This window comes from Schistocerca americana, chromosome 4 (assembly GCF_021461395.2).
Source record: "Schistocerca americana isolate TAMUIC-IGC-003095 chromosome 4, iqSchAmer2.1, whole genome shotgun sequence".
NCBI classification, from domain to species: domain Eukaryota; kingdom Metazoa; phylum Arthropoda; class Insecta; order Orthoptera; family Acrididae; genus Schistocerca; species Schistocerca americana.
Window position 1 is genome coordinate 541066999 of NC_060122.1, and position 22914 is coordinate 541089912.

The window sequence follows — 22914 nt, forward strand, 5'->3', positions numbered from 1 at the left end:
TACTTTAAATGTACTTTATGCCTGTGTCACCATGACACCTTGATGTGCTGAGTACCAATAGCTCCTTTATATTGTTACTTACAAGCTTCATTTGATGCTGGTCTACCTTAAAGCTGTTGCACATGATTGCTTTCATATTCAGGAAAATGTGTACTGCTTACCTCTCTGGTCGTTCTCCACGATCTCTCTCTCTCTTATCCCTCTTCCTATCACGATCACGATCACGTTCTCGGTCCCTTGAACGTGACCGTCTCCTCTTGCGGTCACGATCCCTGTCCCTATCTCTGTCTCGAGGTCTCTCGTCCCTCGATCGTTCATCTCTGTCAATTTCTTCAATATCTGGATCTTTCTCCTTCACTCGATCACGACTTCGTCTACGTTTCCGGTCACGTGAACGGCTGAAAAACCAAATAACCAATAAACAAACCATTCTCTATGTATACAATTTCCATTTTTTCAGATAGCAAATATTACCTTCGGGATTTCCTTCTCTTATCTCGATCCAACCTCTCCCTCTCCCTACTACGAGACCTCCTCCTCTCTCTTTCAATTCTATCTCTATCGCGATCTCTGTCAATATTACCTCTTGCAGATTCTCTCTCTCTTTCAAGCCTGTACCTTTCTCTTTCCCTTTCATTGTCTTCTCGTCCTGAATGTTTAATGTTAACATCAGGTCCACCTCGGCGAGTTCCACCTAAGCCACCACCTAAAATAAAAGTTTTAGAACATTTTTACATAAACATACTTTTACTCACAATGCTAACTCAGTCAAATATATACCATCAACTACAATAAGCCATAAATAGTTGAGATGGCATGCACCGAGTTGTCTGATAAACACCGTGTAACTACATTTACATTTTACTATACCACAACTGATAAGTATAATTTAATGGTCTTACCATAAATTTTAGTGCTTGTGATTAAATGAAAGGCTCTCCACAATGGCTGCTTTTACTACAAAAAGATGGTCACTACTAATTTTGTAACAATGCACCTGAGTGGCTTCACTGGTGTTTTATGAAACTGTTTATAATTTATGGTCAAAATACCACACATCTCTACTACATTTTTCACCCAGTTTTTCATAGATTAAAAAGGAAGCTGTGGTAACTTCTTTGCTGAACTGTGGTTAAGGCAAGTAGGTTCATATACACTGTTCGGGGAAAAAGACAGCTACCGATGACAAAATAATATGCAAAAAGTAGGTTTGAATATAATCTGAGAATGAAGTTACTTTGTTTATAATAATCTCAAATTGAAGTTTAAAACAATGGCTCCAAAGTAAAACCTGATTCTTATTTCATCATCTATTCATTTGTCTATGAAAAAGTCTACTGAACAACTTGTATAATTTATTTTAAGTTATGTCAAATTTAAGCGAAATATAATTTTGATGATACAAAATTGTGATTTTTGCTTTTCCTCCAACCAAAATCGAGATATTCAGTTAACATATTGGAGGCAAATCCCAAGCACAGATGGGGGTCACAACATTGTGTGAAAGAGATCTTGCCCAAGTGTAAGTTGGGCCACAATTTTCTGCACGAGCCACTTATTGTCCAAAACCTGGATTCATTTCAAACAACAATAATGTACAGACATCTCATTACCTGCCCCTTTACTAGTGCTGTGTTCTAATAATTTCTATTATTATTTTGAAAGAAATATTAGCGAATGTAATAGCTGCTGTCACAAACAGCTTAGCCAATATGATCACATGGATGTAATTTTGTCTATGTATTCTTTAGGTTTCAAAGTTTGTCATAATTCTGCAACAAATGTATCAAGTTTGTTGAGTGAGCAAGAAATTTTGGAAGCTCAAGAGGAAGAAATTGCTCAATAACTCACCTTGCACTTTCTGGGGAGAATATTATACTTTCTGTCAAAATTATTTTAAAATTTGTAGTCTATGGACATAATAAAGTAAACGTGAAGAATAAATCTTTAAGCTTGACTTTTTTGGTACATATTACTCTAAAAGATAAATCTATTACATGCATGCCAGTAAATGGATGGTTTTGTAGGATGAATATTCTTCTAAGTAACTGCTCTCAGAAGTGTTAATGAGCAATTTCAAGGAGCATCAGTCAAATTCCACATATAGCAATTCTACAAAGTATTATAGGAGTGCTCCAAATGGTCACCAGGCAGGCACTACGCAGTACTGTATTTTCCATTGTGATCAAATCTCTTAGGTCAGTAATTCAAGCATGTAACTCTAACCTATATGGGAACTCACCTAGTCGTCTGGGTAGCCAGCCTTTTACGGTTCGGGCTCTTTCAACATCCACCAGCACTCTTCTTCCGTCTATCTTCTTACCGTCAGCATGTTTATATGCAGCTGTAAAGTTATTTTCACCATGAAACAAAAATTTGATAACAAGTTCCAGTACAGTCCCATACTGACATCTGTGTTACACAACATGGGAGAAAGGTTACGTACTATATTAGTCTAAATGTTCAATACATATTTATTGACCATTGTCCTTTAGGGGAGGTTACTTGTGAAGAAAAATTTCGTCAGTGTAAGACTGTACTATTAAGAAACAAGAGACAAATGCACACAAAGATTAGGCTAACTTTTCTTACCTGCTTATGGGATAGTAAATGTTTTGTGTAGAAAATATTACTTTTTCTTTTAGATGAATGATTATCCAGGAAAAGAAATATTCTGTCTTGTGTGAAATTCTGGATACATATGTATGGGCTATTTGGAGCCAACTGTTGTAAGTGTCAAAGATGCATTTACCCACCCACTGATAAATGAATGTAAACTAGGTCATAAATATTTATGTTTAATAATTTTGGAATACCCACCCATTTCAGTCCTCTGATGGCGAGCTTTGATTCAACACACTTTAATACTTTACATCTGTAGTCTTGCATATTCGGAAGTTAAACTGCAGTAAAGACAAAAAAGAACTGAATGCATTTACATGCAATGAGTTTAATTTTACAGATAGTTTTACTAAGTACCTTGAAAATTAAAAGAACGGTTCATACCTACCACACATTACTTACGCAACGTGAAAATTTCGAATCTTTATGCTTGTATAGGAAGTTTCTCAAGAGAAAGATGGAACATGTGATGAAATCTTCATCCTTTCAGGTTCCCATTATTACCTGGTGCGCTATTTACTTACGTTAACCCGCGCATTTATAAAATTAAACCCCTCAAATAACACTTAAGTAATATTCCTGAGCTAGTGTACTGAAAATGTATTTTACAACATATCTCTACATACAGAGTTGAAGTGTTGGGTGTTATCAGGATAAACTTTGAATAGCCATTTCTAGTGTCATCTGGATTAGTTTGAAAAAGATTTAGTAATGAGATGCCTGAAAGGCATTTTTATCATATACAATGGAAAAACATGCAGATACTGTTACCTGTAACAGTTTCAGGTAACGAGCAATTAACAATAATTTTATACTCTTAGTGTCCAGTTTGTTTTGCTTCAATACACTAGGTTAAAAATGAGTCCAACTGTGCAGACACATAAGATGGCTCATTTTATTCAACCATTGTGCAATGATGACGAGTTGCATGACAATATAAATGAGAAGTAGTAGAGTTCTGTGTAGCATGACATGGCTGACGAGTTCCACTAAATAATTTTAAATCTTGAGCTTTTTATTAAAAGAACAAAAGGCACAGAGTTATATGCACTGTTGTCAAATTTACACTACATCTTCAAATAATGTAAACTCCAGGTTGGAATATCAACATTATTAGGAAAAGGATAGATTGCTACTCACCACAGAATGACATGTTGAGTTTCAGACAAGCACAATGAAAGGACTGTTACACATTTGGCTTTCATCCAAAACCTTCTTCAGGGAAGAAAAAACACATTCATACAAGCACGCACAACTTACGTACACGTGACTGCCATCTCGGGTGGTTTGGTCTGGTCTGAAATGCCAGAGGTGGCAGTCTGGAGTGTGTTGCGTGCTTGCTTGTATGAATGTGTGCACGTGCAAGTTGTGTGCATGTGTGTGCGTGAGTGAGTGTGTGGGCGCGCATGCACGCCCATGTGTGCTGCTTCTGAAGCCTCTGGCCAAAATCTAAATGTGTCTTTTCATTGTGCCTGTCTGTACCTCAATGTGTCATTTTATGATGAGTAGCGATTATCCTTTTCCTCATACTGAATACATTGCATCTTTTTTTGAAGTTCTACTATGGTTCAGTAATAGAAAACAAAAGAAACTACACATCGACAGTTAACTACTATTGGGGAGAGGTGAGATCAGTTTAACAAAAACACAAAAGGGCTCATTTCATCCAATTGCTGTAAAATAATGGGACTTGTAGATAATTGACCATAGGAAAATATGCAACAGCAGTTTGTACCTAATGAATTTCTTGCCTACTGCGTAACATCCAAAATTACTAAAATAAAGCAAGTTGTTATTGTGTTTATATCCCATACTAAATTTTCCTGTGATGGGGTAAGAAATCATATTAAGAAAAATGAACATAAATTTAAATGCGATAGCACTTTTCTCTGTGTTTATAGTGCCTGCAATGATCCTGATGCTACAGGACTTGTGTCCACCAATGTGAAAAAATGATTATTTTGAAATGTCCATGTAACACTGCAAGATTATGTTCAATCTGACTAAACTACAACATACAGTTTAAAACAAGCTAGTACTACACACTATGTTGGGCCCTACACAGTCTGAGCAGCAAACTTATTGTTTGTTTCAATCAAAGACAATATCAGTGGCAGATATTTCAAATAAAGACTTAGTTGAAAGAATGGATGAGCCTAATGAGAGATCTTTTTCGATTCCTATCAACCTCCATCAGTCTTGAATTTTTATGGAATATACAATGATTCAAACAGTCTGAAGATATGAAACACAAATGCAGTGTGAGAACTCTGCTAACATAATCACATGATATTACAAGCAATTTGAAGAAACAATCAAATGCAAAATACTGCTTCCAGGAAACTTACCAAGCACATATGACATGGCATTTGAACACTATGCAAGATTAACTAATTTAAATCTGAAACTAAATGCTTTTTTGTGCTGTACGGCTTTCCATTTTGGAACATTTAATAATAAGAATTTGACATTCCATTAGGAAGATATATAGAAACAAATCACAAAACAAAAAGAATTAGCACAATTCTCCATTCTCCAGAAGGAAAGTAGAGAAACTCGCCAGACTAGATTGATTATCCATTTCTACTTCAGGCATATAGACTACTTACGCATTGGCTCTAAAGGCGTACAAACAAAGTACTTGCTTCTGGATATTCTTTTCTATTAGCTGTTTGTATGGACTCTTGCCCATTTTGTCAGCCAACCTCTGACCTCCATACTCACCACAAAATTTACAAATGTAATTTTTCTATATCATATTTAGTTTTTCTTCAAGTATCTTTCATTTTACACCTTTTGCTATGTCTACTGCAATTTGGGCCATGTTTTGTTACCTTGTTCACTGCTTTTTATTTTTTCCTGTGTTAGCAACAATTCCATTAATCAGTCTGGTGGTAGCCTCACACTTGAGCATGTAATGGCTCTAATACTTTAGTAGAAACAACTCTCCATGTACCTATTAACATGCCAGTCAGTCCTCCCCCTTGTCCCTCATCCTGGTTGATTCCTCCATTTGGAGGACTTAAATATATAGATTTATTTTTATTTTCTTGGTTGCACAGTTTCCTCTCAATGCCTGTGAGATTGAGTATTTTTTAGTTCTCATGCACAAGCAACAGTGTTATTCACCAATGGGGATAACATTTCACAGAACTTGCTGTTTAGACTATTTTGTTACATAATGGTGGATATGTTTAACACAGAAAATTAAGGTGCTAAACTGAAGATCTTTAACACTGAAATCACCCACCTGAATGTTTAATCAATTCAGTTAAATAATGCTCCTGTAAATTTTTGCCATACTCACAGGGTAAGAAGTCACTAGTACAATCATTCTATTCAATCTTTCACTTATGTTCACTGGAGATTTACAAGTATACATTACATACCGACAGAAAAATCTCAACACTGTACTATATTAAGCAAGAATTAGTGATGCTACCCATCAAAGACTGTTTATTAAGAAAACTGGAGATCCTTAAATGATTAACTTTTCTTACATCATCAATAAAGTATATCAAAATTTCTCACCCCCCCCCCCCCCCCCATCTCATCTCATTTTTGACAGCCAAGGGAGAACCCAGTCTTATCATAGTTTTGTCAAATTTGTTGTGCGTTTCAAAGAAAACTAAACAACTTTCAAACTCAGCTGTAACATACCTGCTTAGGGAAACATATAGAATATAAATCTGTTATGTTATAAAACTGGAATTTTAGTTGTCTAAACAGAGATACCGGTAAGATTCCTAAATTTGGCAAAATCAGTTTTCGCCACCAGCCCAATATTTACAGCTTATAACTTTGGTAATTACTGCAATTAACAGCAATTGTTAGGATTTTTTCTTTTTTCTTCGGTCACACAAAAACTCAAAAATTGTACACTCATAAAACTTTGAATGACAAAGTTCAGGCAGCAATTTACTTTACTTACTGCCTTTAAAACTGTTAAGTAGTTAATAAGTTCTTGATTTTTATCAAGATACATGGTGGTGACAGTTCCTTCCAGCAGTACATCTCATACAACTATGCAGTGTGACAAAAAATTTCAAGAAAACCTCCATCACAATACTATGATAAACCGTACCCAGTGCATTAATGGGTTATCATTAACAGCAGCAAATCTTGTGAAACTCTGAAACATCAGTATACTGAAATCAATTTATGACCATTTCTTCCTAATTAGCTTTACCATTACTGACCATTTCCAATAGCTTCTCTGAATAAGAGAATTGCAGGACCAAGCCCTTCAAATAAGAAATTTCTGGGTATAAATTTAATATGCATTCACAAATCTGGCATTTTTGCCCAGCATATTTTTTCTTCATTGTTTTCACTCACCTGAACAATTTATATTTCACTAAAGCAAATCTAGAGTTTTTAAGCAAAGGGAATATTCTATCCATAATTTCTCTAGGTCAAGAGAATACAAATGCCAAGTTACTATTCCTATAAAATTATGTGAAAATATCAAAATGGATTAAAAACCTTTGGAATTATTCATCACAATAAAACCATAATGTGATGAAGATGATAGAAGGTTAAGAGGGAAGCTCCTTTTTTCTTCCAAGACATAACAATAACTTCTTTACACCTCCTTTGTATGTTGGGTCTTACCACACATACAAACCTATTTTAGCCAGCAATGTTTGGATTTTGCACACAAATGGGGGGCACTAGTTGCCAGCTGCCCGCCATGCTGTATCAAGAACAAGATAAAAAGTGGTATTAATATATCTTTAAGGTCTTCAGCTGGCGTTAACACAAAATATGAAATAACTGATTCCCTCTCCTAAAAAGAGCATGTTTATATGCTCACAAATTACAGAACATGGACATGGATAAAGAGGAAATATGGGGATTCAACATATATTTACATGGGGGTTGTAACATTTAACCTCTATGTACCTGCAGCTTAATATGAGTCAGCCCCCAGTCTCCTACATGTTAGGTACAGTTTAAGCAATGAAGAAAGTCTCAACAAGGTATGCAAATACCATAGAAATATAAATCAAACTTCTGTAGCACACTGCAAGAATTAATGACACCTCAACACTGAACACTGAGTTTATATTTTAAATCTTTAAGTCATATATTATCACTTTCTTACTCACAATGCATATCTCGCTCATGTTCATACTCTATGAAGGCATATCCTCTTGGCTTCCCATTCACTTTATTGTGTACAACCACAATCTGAAAAGTAAAAAAGAAACAATCTAATTTAGGAATAAGACTTTGAACTGACTAAGATTTAATGACAAAGTATCTGACAGACGTAGCAAGGCAGAACATCTCTACTTGCTACAATTCCACCTGAAAAGTGACTTCCATTTTCTTTCTACAAAATGCATGTACTATGATTACATACAATTGCTAAATTCTTATTCAAACTGCATTTCACTAAACTGCTTTATTTAGGGATTATTTTCAGATCTACAACTAATACCATTATACTGGAATATTTTATTTAAAGAATTATTCTGAAATGTATGATTATTACAAGCCTTGTACTCTTAAAATTTGACATTAATAACAGTTTCAAAATTACGAAAACTTATTTGAAAACAAATGTTTAACTTCTGAAAACTGTGTACTTCAAAAGTTATTAGTAATCACAATTGTTATCCAAAATACTGGAATCTTAAAATGAGATTATGTTAAAAGCCTACCATTATAATTTTGTGGCTATCACTTTTAGGGTTACAAAAATATGTAACTTTCCTAAAACATGTTAGTTTATGAAATATTCAAATTACACAATTTTCAAGAAAATTCTTAGCATGAAAATTCCAGGAACTTCCACACCATACAACAGTAGCCATTATTTTGTCATTTTCTGATTAGTTAATCAACACAACTTCACTGCCTAATCTGTTTTCATATTTATTGCTGTTACTGACTTATGATATCTGAAATGTAATTGCTTCTTGCTTTAACATTTTGTCATTTCTGCACAATGCACATCTTTATATAGACATCACACACAAAATAGGAGTTAATCCTTGTCCATCATTCAATATGTGAACATTTGTGTTTGCCACGATTTAAGTTTGTTTCTCTATCTCTGCCACTATGAAATTATGTGAAACCGATCGGTCTGTGCAGCTTACAGATCTGTGTTGAGAAACCAATATTAGTACATTACCAGCAAGCTAATCTTCATGGCAAATAGTATCAATAAATGTGAAGACAATGAAAGAGTGAATCTTACTGTTGTGTACATTTAACATCAAATGCTCATAGTAAGATTTGTGAAGATGAACATCCAGGAGGCTGTAAGGCACAAAAACCAAATTGTGCACACACAAGGAGGTTGACATATTAGGAGGTATCCCATGACTTTTGTCACCTCAGTGTATGAGGTGATTGCAGTTTCTGAGGTAGAATTAGTACATGCTTTGATCTGCACAGGAAGTTACATGAACTAAGGCTAAGAAGTTTTGTTTTAACAAAACGGCAGCAAGTGGAGGGTGTCCAAAGGAATAGAAAATGTGTCTAAAGAACTCTACCATGTCACCGAACAAGTATGAATTTGTGTTAGAGGTGCAGTATGTCACATAAAACTTAGCCACCAGCCACAGAGACAAAGTGTCAGTTGTTCACTTATGGCTGTCCCTCAAAATTTTAAGTCCAGCAGTCTGCACGATCTGGCAACACAGTGTTATATGGCTACGTATATAATAAGTGTTGTCTTCTGCTCATGGCATAGCAGTAAACATTGTGCAATGTAGGAACAGCCTTACGTTCAAATGAACCCCACCGTTTTTTAAAAAACAGATTCTGGCTGTCTGCTAAGGTTATCAATCAGTTGGAATTACAATGATGATCAGCTTCACTTTCTAACCCACAAGTAACATCAAAACTCCATAAAGGAAATGGGTCTGCATCCAGATGGGAACACTAAGCTCTATTTGAGTTTCCTTGCTCTACAGCAACCACCAGAAGCCTTGAGACCTTGCCATCCGAGCAGATAGTTGCAGTGCACTTGGGCACATTTCTGCTGTTGTACAGTTAACATAATATTGTTTCTTATTTTAGTCTTATTTTCTACACTAAATCAATTCAATAAACTGAATGAAAACCATGCAGTTACACTAGATGTGTAGGTTGCTATGATTATTTAGGGAGCGCTATTTTCTTATTTGAAGTTGTACTATTTATATGCAGTTGTGTATTGTATTCAGCATACTTCTGTCATATGAAGGTTGTTTAAGCATTACAAAGTAGTCTGAAGTCTAAAAAGGTAAGACATTTGCAACACATACTGGGTTTAATGGAGAGGTACACATAGGAGGAGGAACTCTATAAACATTTGTAACGTGTGTGGGGTTAATGTTATCTGACATGACGTCGGACAAGGATGTTCTTGTTTCAAGAAAAATTATCCACTTTCAAAAAGTCTTAATAACTGGCACATGAAGCCTGACATTTGCATTCAATCAACTAGGTACACATGTCGGGTGCAGGATTACTGCATGTTCTAATCCAAAGCAACAAAAATCGAAGGGGTGACATAATAAATTTTCGCCTGAAAGTCATCAGTCCACTCTGGAACACATATGGAAAGGCAACAACACAACATTAACTGCAAAACTAACAACCATAGAGGGACTTCATAAAATAAAAATAATGAATTTCCAAATCAAGAATGACAGGAGAAGTAGACACCACTGTGGACATTTCAAATTTCAACACTAGATACAGATTTATACCCACTTTACCTGCAACTTGTTGACAGCTTTTCTGATAGTAATTTGCTGTTGCTCTCAAGATGAAAGTTACGATAAATACAAATATTCTGTTGTGTGTGGTGAAAATCCAATGTTTCCAGTCTTCTATTCAATAAACAACAAAAATGAGTGACAAAAGAAACTATGAACTAATTAATAATTTCGTAATAATTAGTGAAGTCTGTCCAACAATCAGTTACCTGAAATTACAAATGGTTGCCTTTATCTACACAGCACTGCAGTACAAACTTAAGGGTTTCTTAGATTCTTCAACTTCTCCGTGGTAATTTTAAATTACAGTAGAGGAGGAGGAGGAAAAATATCCAAAATACACTTTTCCAGCAAGATTTGAATCTATGGCTACTGTTTCAGCATCACCCAACTAGTGAGTAAGGCACCGATAACTAACACTGTCTCAATGCTGTAGTAGTGGACAAGGCAGAAAGAGGCAAATTCCTCACGAAGTGAAAGGTGACAAATTATAATTCAATCATAAAATAACCACCTTGCAGTTGTAAAATAAAATTTTATAACTCACTGTCTTGCATTATGCAAGATTTGTTCGGAATATTCTATCAAAATTAGATGGAAGTATCCAGCATACATCGTTGACATTCATCTAACAATAATATATAGCATCTGTTTAGTGACTCAGCAGACAATATTGTACTGTAATTATCTGCTGAATGAGTATAAATGCAACAATGAATTCTGTTGCCATTTTGTATCATTAGCAGTTCAGCTCATGGAGTGAGGACTATGTTATCAGATTATTCAAATTCATGCCACATCAAAGACATGAGATGTTTCTTTGGCACCAGTGGTGAATGACTTGACTTTAACAATATTTAGTCTGTCATGTAACATGTAAAAATATTGTTTACAAAAGGAGATGCATAACAATGCCAGTAATGATTACAACCAAGATAAAGGATGACGCAAGCTGTGTTCAGTAGTATTGTTTACAGTACTTACCTATTTTATGAAAATAGCAGCTATGATCTGAAAGTATGTTTTTGACTATACTGCAGTATAAGTGAATGTTGCAGCTACACAAAACAATTTTAAATATTTTCTTCCAGTATTCAATTGTAAACGTGTGATGGAACTTTTCTTTGCAATTGCTCAGGAAGTAACATGCAAACAGGTGTATAATTATGGACGTTACACACAAAGAGAAGTCAAATGAAAAGGAGACATGGGAAAAGTAAGCAAACTGTTTATTATTTAAAAATAAATCACCATAACTATCAATACATTTATTCCACTGACAAGATATCAATGTCTTGGTAGTAAAATGTTACTAGTTACCTTTCTCTGGAAAAGAGGTGCATGCCTGGATACAATCACAATTCTGTAGGCAACTGTAAACATTTTCCTATGAAGGCACTGATGTCACAGTGATATAAATGTATTAAAAGTTACAGCAGATACTTGAAATACACAATCCACTTTCTTTCCATATGCTCTGTTTTCACTTTAATGCCTGTCATAGCTCTTTAACTTTTTGTTTGTCAGTTTATAGAATGTCTTGTTACAGTTAAATGTATACTTCCCAGAAAGCCAAATGATGATGATTGCAGCTTAAGTCAATTGGCCAGAGCTGACACAGTTCAAAGCTAAAGCCAAAATTTATCTCTGCTCCTGTAGACATTTAATTATTCATAACAAAATAATTGCATTCACAGTGTCAAAATAATCACTAACTGTAAAATACGAAAACCATTATCAGAACAGGAATAAATAATTGCATTCACAGTATCAAAATAATCACTAACTTTAAAGCACAAAAACCATTATCAGAACAGGAATATGCCATAGCATGAACCACCATTAACATCATTGAAGGCCATTATACATCTTAACACTACCCCATTCATTCACTGAGCACCCATACCATTCAGATCATACAGTTGGTAATACAACTGCTGCTGATGCTTTGCCAAGAAAAGTGCTTTATATATAACATTTTCCATTTGGAATGTAAGAACAGTATGAAAAGGAAAGTGACCACTCACCATATAGTGGAGATGCCAAGTCTCAGAAACGCGCAACAAAAAGACTGTCACAAAGATCTCTGCCACTAAGGACTTTGGAAGCAATAGACGTAGACACGCACATGCACACGCTCTTCTCACACACAACTGTAGTCTCAGGCAACTGAAACCACACCGCAAGCAGCAGCACCAGTGCATGATGGGAGTGGTGACTGGGTAAGGTTAAGGCAGAAGGCAGGGCAGGGCAGGGCAGGGCAGGGCAGGGCAGGGATAGTATGGTGGGGGTGGTGGACAGTGATGTGCTCCAGGTTAGACGTGGGGGCGGAGGGGGGGGGGGGGGCAGGGGAAAGTAGCAGAAGAGGAGAGAAGTAAAAAGACTGATGGTGGAATGACAGCTGTGTACTGCTGGAATGGGAACGGGCTGGATGGGTATGGACAATGACTAACGAGGCCAAGCGGGTTACAGGAATATAGGTTGTACTGGAGGGAAAGTTCTGGTTTGGATTCCGTTGGGCATTAGGAAAGGTAGTGTTCAATAGTGGTATGGGATGTTAGTGTAAAGGGAGGTGGCATCAGTAGTGACAAGCAGGACACCGTGTGGTACAGGGGCAGGAACTTTGAGAGTTGGTGGAGGAAATGGTAGGTATCTTTTATATAGGAGGGCAGGTTCCGTGTAATCGGTTGAAGGTGTTGGTCTACAAGAGCAGAGATTCTCTCAGTGAGGGCACAGTTACCGCCCACAATGGGGCGTCCTGGGTGGTTAGATATATGGACTTCAAAAAGCATGTAGAAGGTAGGAGTGCAGGGAGTGGTAAGGGTGAGCAGAGAGATGGACTTCGGGGAGAGGTTCTGTGATGGGCCGAAGGATTTGAGTACTGACTGGAGATCTTGCTGGATTAGTGGATTGGGGTCACTGTGGCAAGGTTTGTAGGTGGAAGTAACTGACAGCTGGCAGAGTCCTTCTGCTGGGTAATCCTTGTCAGGATCAGTTTTTAGATGGTGGACTGCAGTTCTTTCTGCAGATGTAAGGTTAGTTTGCATGTTGAGGGATATGGGGAATGATGGTGAGGCAAGGTTCGAGGTTAAGAAATTCTGGCTATGGATAAGGAAAGTTTTCTGTATTGACACAAATGGAAGGAGCAAGGATCCATGGTGGTGGAAAAATGCGAGAAAATAATGTAAATAATGTAGAATTACATCCAAAAATTTTTGCAAAAATACAAATACGTGTGAAAATGCAAGGATTAAATGGATGCAAAAGGGGGAATCAAGTTGAAATCTGAGGGAGTTGCTAGCCAGATCCCAGTCCCACATACTGTTCCTGCATTGTTGCTTGGCTCATGGAATCCCCCTTAATGGCCTTACCATCAAATTACCCATCTCTGGCCGCCATCCCTCCTTCCACAATGACCTCCACCTGTTCAGATTCTGATAAATCCTTAGCCCTCACCAACATAGTTCTGCAAAACCATATCAACAAAGCCCAAACCTCCTTGCAGTACCTTCTCTCCATCCACAAAATTCTCCTGCTTTGTAATTCCAAATTTCTGGAGCCAATAACATATTTAATCTCTCCCTTTGCAGGAACTTTAGAAACATGCACAATGCCATGTCGAAAAGCTCTCCATCCTGCTCTCCTCCTACTCCCCACCTTAGAGTACCACTGTCCACACCTCTACAAGAACCTCCAAACCTCCCACACGTCCACTCATACCTGACAAACCCTTTCTAGCAGACCTACTACACTCACCCCACCCTACAAAACTCACTCCCATCACCACACACAATCCAGAACCTAATCAGACCCACAACAAAGCCGTGAACCTTTCCTCCAGAAGTCTTAGCCTCACAGAAATATCCTTTCCAAAGGCCTCACCTCCAAATACAATCATGCAGGATTTGTTACAGACCTTCTCTCCTTTTCCCGGCGCCTACAGTGGAAACACTTTTTTTGGCCACCAACCCTACCAATCAGACTCAACCAAAGACCAATATTGAACCTTGCCTAACTCGGTTCACTCCTCCATCCAACCATGATCCAACCCCATTGCTCCCAAATCACACCCTGTTAACTTTCCAGAATTTCTTAACCTTGAGCCTTGCCTCACCATCGTTCCCCAAATCCCTGAACATGCAAACCAACCTTACATCTGCAGAAAGAACCACAATCCACCACCTAAAAATTGATCCTGACCTTATAATCCTACCTGATGAAAATGGCTCCACCACTGTTTGGACCACCATGATTACCTAATAAAAGCCCACCCGGTTGGCTGTGCAGTCTAACGCACTGCTTTCCGGACGGGAAGGGGTGCCTGGTCCCCGGCACGAATCTGCCCGGCGGATTTGTGTCGAGGTCCGGTGAACCAGCCAGCCCGTGGATGGTTTTTAGGTGGTTTTCTATCTGCCTCGGCGAATGTAGGCTGGTTCCCCTTATTCTGCCTCAGTTATACTATGTTGGCAATTGCTGAGCAAACAAGTTCTCCACGTATGCGTACACCACCATTACTCTACCACAAACATAAGGGTTACACTCGTCTGGTGTGAGACGTTCCCTGAGGGGGGCGGTCTCCGCAGGTCCAAACCGCACAATAACCCTGGGTTCAGCGTGGGGCGGCGGAGGGGTGAAGTGGACTGCAGAAGTCATCGTGGGGTTGTGGACCACTGTGGCTGCATCGGGGACAGAGCCTATCTGTCGTTTCTAGGTCCCCGGTTAACATACAATACAATACAACATTCCTAATGCCCATGAACACTACGTTTCTCAACGCCCGGCGGATTCCAAACCAACAACTTCCTTCCTAGTCACCATGACCAACTATATCCTAACCAACAATTACTTCTCCTTTGAAGGCAAAGTGCCAAACATGATACCCCTCCTTTCAATGGCTGCTTCACAGCCTGTGCCATATGTATTCTTCCCATCAACACCAACTTTTCTGAACTGCACAGGTGGGAACTTTCCCTGCAATATATCCTACATTCCCCTAACCCTCCTGGCCCCAGTCTTCTAGTCAATGTCCTCACCCATTCAGCCCCTTCCCTGTTCCCATTCCAGAACTACACAGCTGTCATTCCACCACCACACCCAGTCTTTATTTCTCTCCTTTTCCCTTCATCTAACATGCAGCACTTCACTGCCTGCCACGCACACCATACTATCCCTCTCCCTCTCCACAGCAGCCTCCTTAACCCCCCCAATCACCGCTTCCACCATGCACTGGTGCGGTGCTGCTGTTCCCAATGTGATTTCAGCTGCCTGAGACAGCGCGCGCGCACGCATTGTGTGTGCGTGTGTGTGTGTGTGTGTGTGTGTGTGTGTGTGTGTGTGTGTGTATGTGTGTCGTTGACTAAGGCCTTAACAGCCGAACACTACTATTGCGCGTGTCTTTTTGTTTTTTTGTTGTGCCTATCTGTGACTCAGCATGTCCACTATAAGATGGGTAGCAACTTTCCTTCTCATATTATCCTTCATGATTTACAATGGTCTGTGAACACTGGTAATTTTTCAATTTCATGACTAGAAATCACATGGTTTTGAGGTGAAGAACTTGTTGAGCCACGTTCGGTGCATATTTTCAGCCACAAAGGAAGTTTCTTGAAGATTGATTGATAGTGGGAAAGGTGAAAATCTGAGGACGTAAGATGGCGTAAATAAGGTGGGCGCAGTATGACTTTCCAAAGGAAATCCTGAATAGTTTTTGTCAGTCTACCAGAAAGCAGGTGGGCATCATTGTGCAGTAGCATCAGTTCACATAGTCTTCCTGGTGGTTATTCTTGGACTGTGTTTGCAAAACGTCTCAGCTGTTGATAATATAAGTCAACTGATAGTTACACCTTGTGGATGTAATTTGTAGTACACAATCAGATGCATAACATTACCATTTGTGGGTGCTTGCAGGTCTTTGTAAGTGAAGTTGCTGCTTTGTTTGGGCTCAACCACTTTTCTTTTCCTTATGTTAGCATAAAGGTAACATTACTTGTAACCATTAATTATACTGGATATGTACGATATTGTCATACATGACCAAATGAAGAGCAAGCAGAGATGAATAAATGCCCACCTGCTGATTTTGGTAAGAGCATGTAGTACCTACACACCCGATTTCTGAACTTTCCCCACTGTACACAAATGTCGCTCGATGGTTGCATGATCACAGTTCATCGCATCTGCCAGTTCTCAGGTATGCTAACATGGACCACTGCAGATTAATGTGTGTGAACGATCTTCATCAAACCCCTGAGAGGCTTCCTAAACATGGAGAGTCACTAATGCCAAAACTATCCTAACTAAAATAGAACCATTTTCTTGCCATCCTCTATCCGATGGCATTATCCCCAAACATGGTGCAAATGTTTCTGGCTGCTTCCACTGTTGTTACTCTTCTATTAAACTCAAACAGAAGAATAAGCCAGAAATGTTCAGATTTCTCCACTTGACATTCTGTTTTCTAGCATACACAGCTCCACTATCTCCAAATGACAACATGTAAAATAGCAATGGTAACCTATAAATAAGAAATGACAATCGATAAACCCCTACCCACAGGTATACCAAATTGCAAAACAGAAACACTACAAACTTATGCACCCAATATTTCATGACAGTGCTTCCATCAACCATGTCTAAAACCAATAAGGAAATCTTAAGAAGAAACCTCTGAATCATAGATCCTATTGCTACTTCCAGTACCCAGCACATTAACGGCAAATTTATGATACTGCAGACTTCATAATGCCTTTTGTGCCAGCCAACATAATTTTTAGTTTTTGTGACCACAATTTTATTTATGAAACTGTGGCACTGAATAATTTCTTAGCTGGGCTTCTTTCTTTGTGTACCCCTACTGCCAGATTTCTATTCTAATTCAGTATGTTACAGCAGCACAAACAGACTGCTTCAAAGTCTAAAGTGCATAACATTTTACTAATGCGTGCCAATTTAGGCACTCTCGTGTTATAGATACTTTGTTTTATTAAAACAGACCTTCGTCATAAGGATATCTTAAATTTTAATTTATTTTTATTAGTACATTAGCACAGTATTAGCATTTTAACAACGTTTCTCCATTAGTTTACTCAACATCACCACAAAAATGTAAGAAAGAAAGACACTTACACTATCTGAGTAAACATAAGAGTGCAACTATTACATTATCTTAAAGTCTGACAATGCTCTGGTAGTTCGATTCTACACTTTTAGAAACCTATTTGTTCAGAGTTAAAGATGCCATCAAACCTGGTTTGAAGTGCCTTTTCACCTGGAAAGGCATTTTGTTGACACTTGTTTGATAAACGGGGGAATGTGCAACTTGATGGCACAGGATTAGGTGAATAAGTGCATCAGGTATAACTTTCGAAACTCAGTTTTGTTGGTTGTTTTTCTGATACTGTAATCAGAAGGCTTCTCTGCTGTTCACAAAAATTTCATCTGCACTGGAAATATCCCTGCAGGGGAGTCTGTAGCGTAAAAACACTTTTCTTTCCATGAACAATAGTGTGCTGCGCAGGTGCGCACAGTATAGAGGCACAAACGGGAACTGCAGCATTGGCGGTTGCGAACAATAGCTGCAGTATGTGCATAGAGATGTAAATGGCAAACAGTTTGCAACCTTAACGGGTAGCGGACAGCGGAGAAGTTATTCGGTGAAATTTTATTCAGTTTGTTACGATTTGTCAGAGTGTTAAGCTCCCACCACCACACGAACACCACTGGGAGATAGTCGGATTGAAAGGAATGAGACATGCAATGATGTCTGGCACAATAAGGTGGAATGCTTTGTTCCAAGCATCTACGTACAGGGAAATACAAATGCTTGTGTCCAATGACAAATAGTTTACAGATAATTATTTTTGTAAAACACCAGAAATTGCTGTCATGTGCAGTGCTTAACTAGTTCTAACACCAACAGTCTACCGCAAATTACACGTTATACAACATTCTGCACGAAACAATTTTAATACCACAAAAATATTGTATGCAATGTTAGAAAATATTCCGTTTTTTTTGCAACTGTGACTAAACTTTTCTTTATACAAGGCACATTTCGTTTTTTTTTAAAGCACCTCGATTAAAACAAAGTTTATAAAGAATAGAATGTAATTACGGACTCATAAAAACAAAGACTAAAATTTATTGAGTGTTATTACAGCTGCAGTGATGCACAAAACTACAACAGGTAATCAAGTGGCAGTAAAGAAGCCAAAATACTGTCCACTGAAGGTGCCTCAAAATAAATCAATAAGCAGCTGGTATAAATAAGACTTATTACAGTCACAAAAGGCAGAATGTATCTCAATATTACTGGTGAAACTGCAATTGAGGAAGAGAAGCTATAGAAAAAGAAAAGACAATATGAATATTGTGTGTGTGGTTCGCTTATGGTTATTTTCAATCACTGTGACAGTCATAATCTACATTGCTGCAGTCTGTCTCATCTGGTCTTTGAGTGATGATGATGATGGGATTAAGCATATTAATTAAAATTTCTCTCTCCATGTCCTCCTGCAGCAGCCGTTCTACATGTCTAACACATTCAGCCCATGCTGAAGTTGTTATGCTGTCAAGCGCTTTGTGTGTGTGTGTGTGTGTGTGTGTGTGTGTGTGTGTGTGTGTGTGTGTGTGTACGTGCGCAATTTTAAATGTTGAATTTCGTTCTCAGACATATCCTTTTACTTGTGCCCATATGAGCTTTATCAGAATGTACTGACAATGATATGGTGGCAAACTTTAAACTATGTCCATATTCCTGTGCAATACAATCAATTTCGTACGCTTTCACACAAGACTCATGAAGCCCTGCAAGATTTAACGATTCAGCCCAAGTGACTGGCAGTGTGCGGAATCATCTTACTTGCAAGCCACAGCATAGTATCTGTTTTTCTTTTGTACTTGTGGGAGTCTTAACAACAACTGAGTAGTAACTTGCATTGTCCGCAACAACTGCCGAGTTTGCAGACAAGTAACGCAGAAATTGTTTCCTAAATCACAATGTAAATCTGTCAGAGTTCATTTCAGAACGATAATCACCTGAATTACCCTTTTTTGCCCGGAACACTAATTTGCTTTCTGGAATGAATCTGGAAGTAGAACCACTACGAAGCACAATTACTTGTCCCCCTTTTAACAACTTGTACTCTAAAACCACCCAAACTATCACTCAGTTTTCAACATGCTTTCCTTATGATTATGGTTTACCCATGTTTGTCCAAGTAGACAGTGTTCCGACTGCCAAATTTTCTTATTTCAAGAATACGTCTAACAAACTGCACCCTTGAAGCAGCGATATCACAACGTTCCATTAAAAATTGATGAAAGTGTGTCTTATAAATTATTTCTCGCTTGGTTATGGAAAATTAGTCACTTACCACCACCATCAGCCATGATAAATCGCAACAAACTGAATAAAAATTTAACAAATAACTGCCACAAATACATTTAACACTTGCACTGACCCAGATGTTTACAGCAGAGTATTGAGAAAACTACTGAATGTTCACTGGCTGTCTGAGGATGACATCACATCAGGTGCGCAGAATGAGCCTAAACTACCACTGTTCATGGCTCCAACTATACACACAAATTATTATATGTTCACACTGCCCACTGTTCAAGGAGAGGTCTTTTGTTAGGGATCAGCTGTTAATTCCTTGTTTCATTGGCACTTCTGAGTGGATGACTGAGCTGGTTTCTGCAGCAGCTGGCCAGCAACCAGGACGTATGTCCAAGATGAGGTATAACCTATCACTTCAAAGGTGATTCATAACTCTCTCTCTACCTGACACAGGCTGGTCATGATCTTGTGTTCTTAGTATGTAAGTTTCTGATTTTAGGGCGTATATTGTGTGGGAAAGTTTTCTGTCCTTTTGCTGATGTCATGAAAGCGAGGGTGGACGCAGCTTATCTGCAAGGCAGGGTGACGGGCATCTGTGTTCCTGCACTCAGACACCTGCTGGCTAGGTCAGTTATTCCACATTAACACCGACCCACATAAGAGATTCACTGTGAACCACCTAACCTCACAGGGCATGACTATTACGACGACATTACTTATTAAATGAAACACACAATTGTTGACATACAGAGTGCAAATGGAAAGGACGAAACTGTACTGCCAGCTTTGTAAGTTTTACACAATAGTTAACTAACATGGACTGTATGGATGGCAATGAAAGTGTAACATGTAAGTGAAAAAGAAGCCATACTTTAATTTTTGAGAAATTTGCCGTGGAGATAATTTCCACCTGGACGGACTTCTCATCTTTGAAGGAGGCGTGTTGCATGAAGATAAAGCAATGTGGTTATTTCAATAGCTGTTGTCAAGACAAGCAGCCAATGACGACAACCACAAAACCCTCACGTAGTCCTTACAATGCCTGCACCTCAAGCGCATTCCTTCCCAAAGATTGTACATGCAACTTCCTGGTGGAAGTTAAATTGCGAGGGTTGGTTGCAAACCATGCCTGGATAACTCAGTTGGTAGGAACATTACTTATGAAAATGAAGGATTTAGGTTTGAGTTCCAGTCAAATAGTTTTAACCATCCAAGAAGAGCACACACTGTAACAAGGCGAAAGAATCAGTCTACAATGATGTGTTGAAATAAAATAATGGCCTCAATAACACAGAAACCCTAAGTAAAGTTCAAGGAAATTGTAAACAAAATTGAAGTCATTTACAATCCTAGGAGAAGGTTCTAAAATATTAGAAAGCTTACATTTTCTGTCAATGCATGTAAAATTTAAAGCAAGCTTTCCTTTTCCTGCAAATGACAGCATAAAATTGCCTTCCAAGATATGAATTCTAACAATAAATTACTAAAGTTAGTAACAGAATTAAAATTAAAGCATTACAGTGAACGGATCTATACCAACAGGCTTGACAAGAGGGATGTCTTCAGTATCTGGTACTTTATTTGAAAGAAAATGTCAAAGTCTCAAAAACTTATAAAGGACCTAGACCTAACCCCCCCTCCCCCCAACCTGAACATTTAACTACACTATTATACTGCAGGGTATTTTACAGCTTGCACACTGTAATCTACATCTACATCTATACTCTGGAAACCGTGAGGTGCATGGCAGAAGATACATCTGACTGTACCACTTACCAGGGTTTCTTCCTGTTACATTCACATATGGAGCATGGGAAGGAAGAATGATCGAATGCTTCTATGCATGTAGCAATTATTCTAATCTTATCCTCATGACCCCTAAGCCAGCAGTACATAGGGTGTTGTATATTCCTAGAGTAATCACTTAAAGCCAGTTCTTGAAACTTTATTAATAGACTTTCTCAGGATAGTTTACATCTGTCTTCAAGAGTCTGCAATACACCACAAGGAAAACTGGAAGAAGGTATTAAAACCACAGAGCATATGGTCTGGGCTGACTGATCACAATAATAAGAGAGTATGAGCCAGTCATTCTGCAACACATTAAAATGTCCACCCCAAAAAGACAAGGCGAGATGCACACATGTAGGGAAAAGACGACCACCAAGACAGACAAATGCAAAGAAAGTGCGACAGAGTTAAAATGGAGGGAGGGTGGCGACCTCCGAGAGAAGGTTAAATGCCCATCCTTAGATGGTACGATAAAAAACTCCCGCACAAATAAAACGTAGAACTAAATCTGCTGTTGAGGCATAGTAGCCAACACTGAAGGTAGGGTGCTGGGAAGGTTAAAAGTCCGCTGCAGAGCGGCGGAAAGTGGGCAGTCTAGCAGGATGTGGACGACAGTCATATGTGAGTCACAGCGACACCAAGGTGGGTCTCATGACAGAGGAGGTAGCCATGTGTTAGCCACGTGTGGTCAATGGGGAGCTGGCAGAGAACAACAGAGTCCTTGCGTGAGGCCCGCATGGAGGTCTTCCACACATTCGTAGTCTCCTTGAGGGATATGCAGCTTGTTGCGCGTACTGAGATTATGAAATTACGTCTCCCAAAGCTGAAAAACCTTGCGGCATAATAATGATCGCAGGTCAGTTACAGGGATGCCGATCTCCAGAAGCGGTTTCTGTGTAGCCTGTTTGTCCAGCCTGTCTGTTTCCGTGCAGCCTGTTTGTCCAGCCTGTCAGCAAGTTCATTTCTTGGGATTCCGACATGTCCTGGGGCCCATACAAACACCACGGAATGACTGGACCGTTCCAGGGCATAGATGGACTCCTGTATGGTCACTACACTCAAGAGCACGAGAAATGGCCGCCAGCTCTGCAGTGAAAACATTGCAGTCATCTGGCAATGAGTGCTGTACGATATGTCCTCCATGAACATATGTGAAGTCAACGTGACCATCGGCAATCAAGCTGTCAGTGTAAACCACTTCATGGTCCTGGCACATGTCAAGAATTGAGAGGAAGTGACAGGAAAGAACTGATGGGTTAACCGAGTCCTTAGGACCACGCAAAAGGTCCAGGTGAAGCTTCGGCCTTGAAGTACACCATGGAGGTGTACGTGGATGGACCTCGAGTATAGGTGGTAAAGGCAAGGACTCCAGTTCGGAAAGAGATCAGACATGAAACGCAATCTTAAGCCCTAATCTGGGCCTCCGATGCGGGAGATGAA

At 38.7% G+C, this 22914-nt stretch overlaps 1 protein-coding gene across 1 annotated transcript in view; it reads right to left on the bottom strand.

Annotated features, from left to right (window-relative positions):
• Positions 1 to 22914, bottom strand: part of LOC124613985 (U1 small nuclear ribonucleoprotein 70 kDa) — a 67342-nt gene that overhangs the window by 3908 nt on the left and 40520 nt on the right. The window contains exons 5-8 of the mRNA XM_047142772.1: positions 7734 to 7815; positions 2243 to 2344; positions 475 to 706; positions 162 to 398 (exon numbers count right to left, since the gene is read on the bottom strand). Coding sequence (XP_046998728.1) covers positions 162 to 398; positions 475 to 706; positions 2243 to 2344; positions 7734 to 7815 — 653 coding nt within the window. The remainder of the gene's footprint in view (positions 1 to 161; positions 399 to 474; positions 707 to 2242; positions 2345 to 7733; positions 7816 to 22914) is intronic.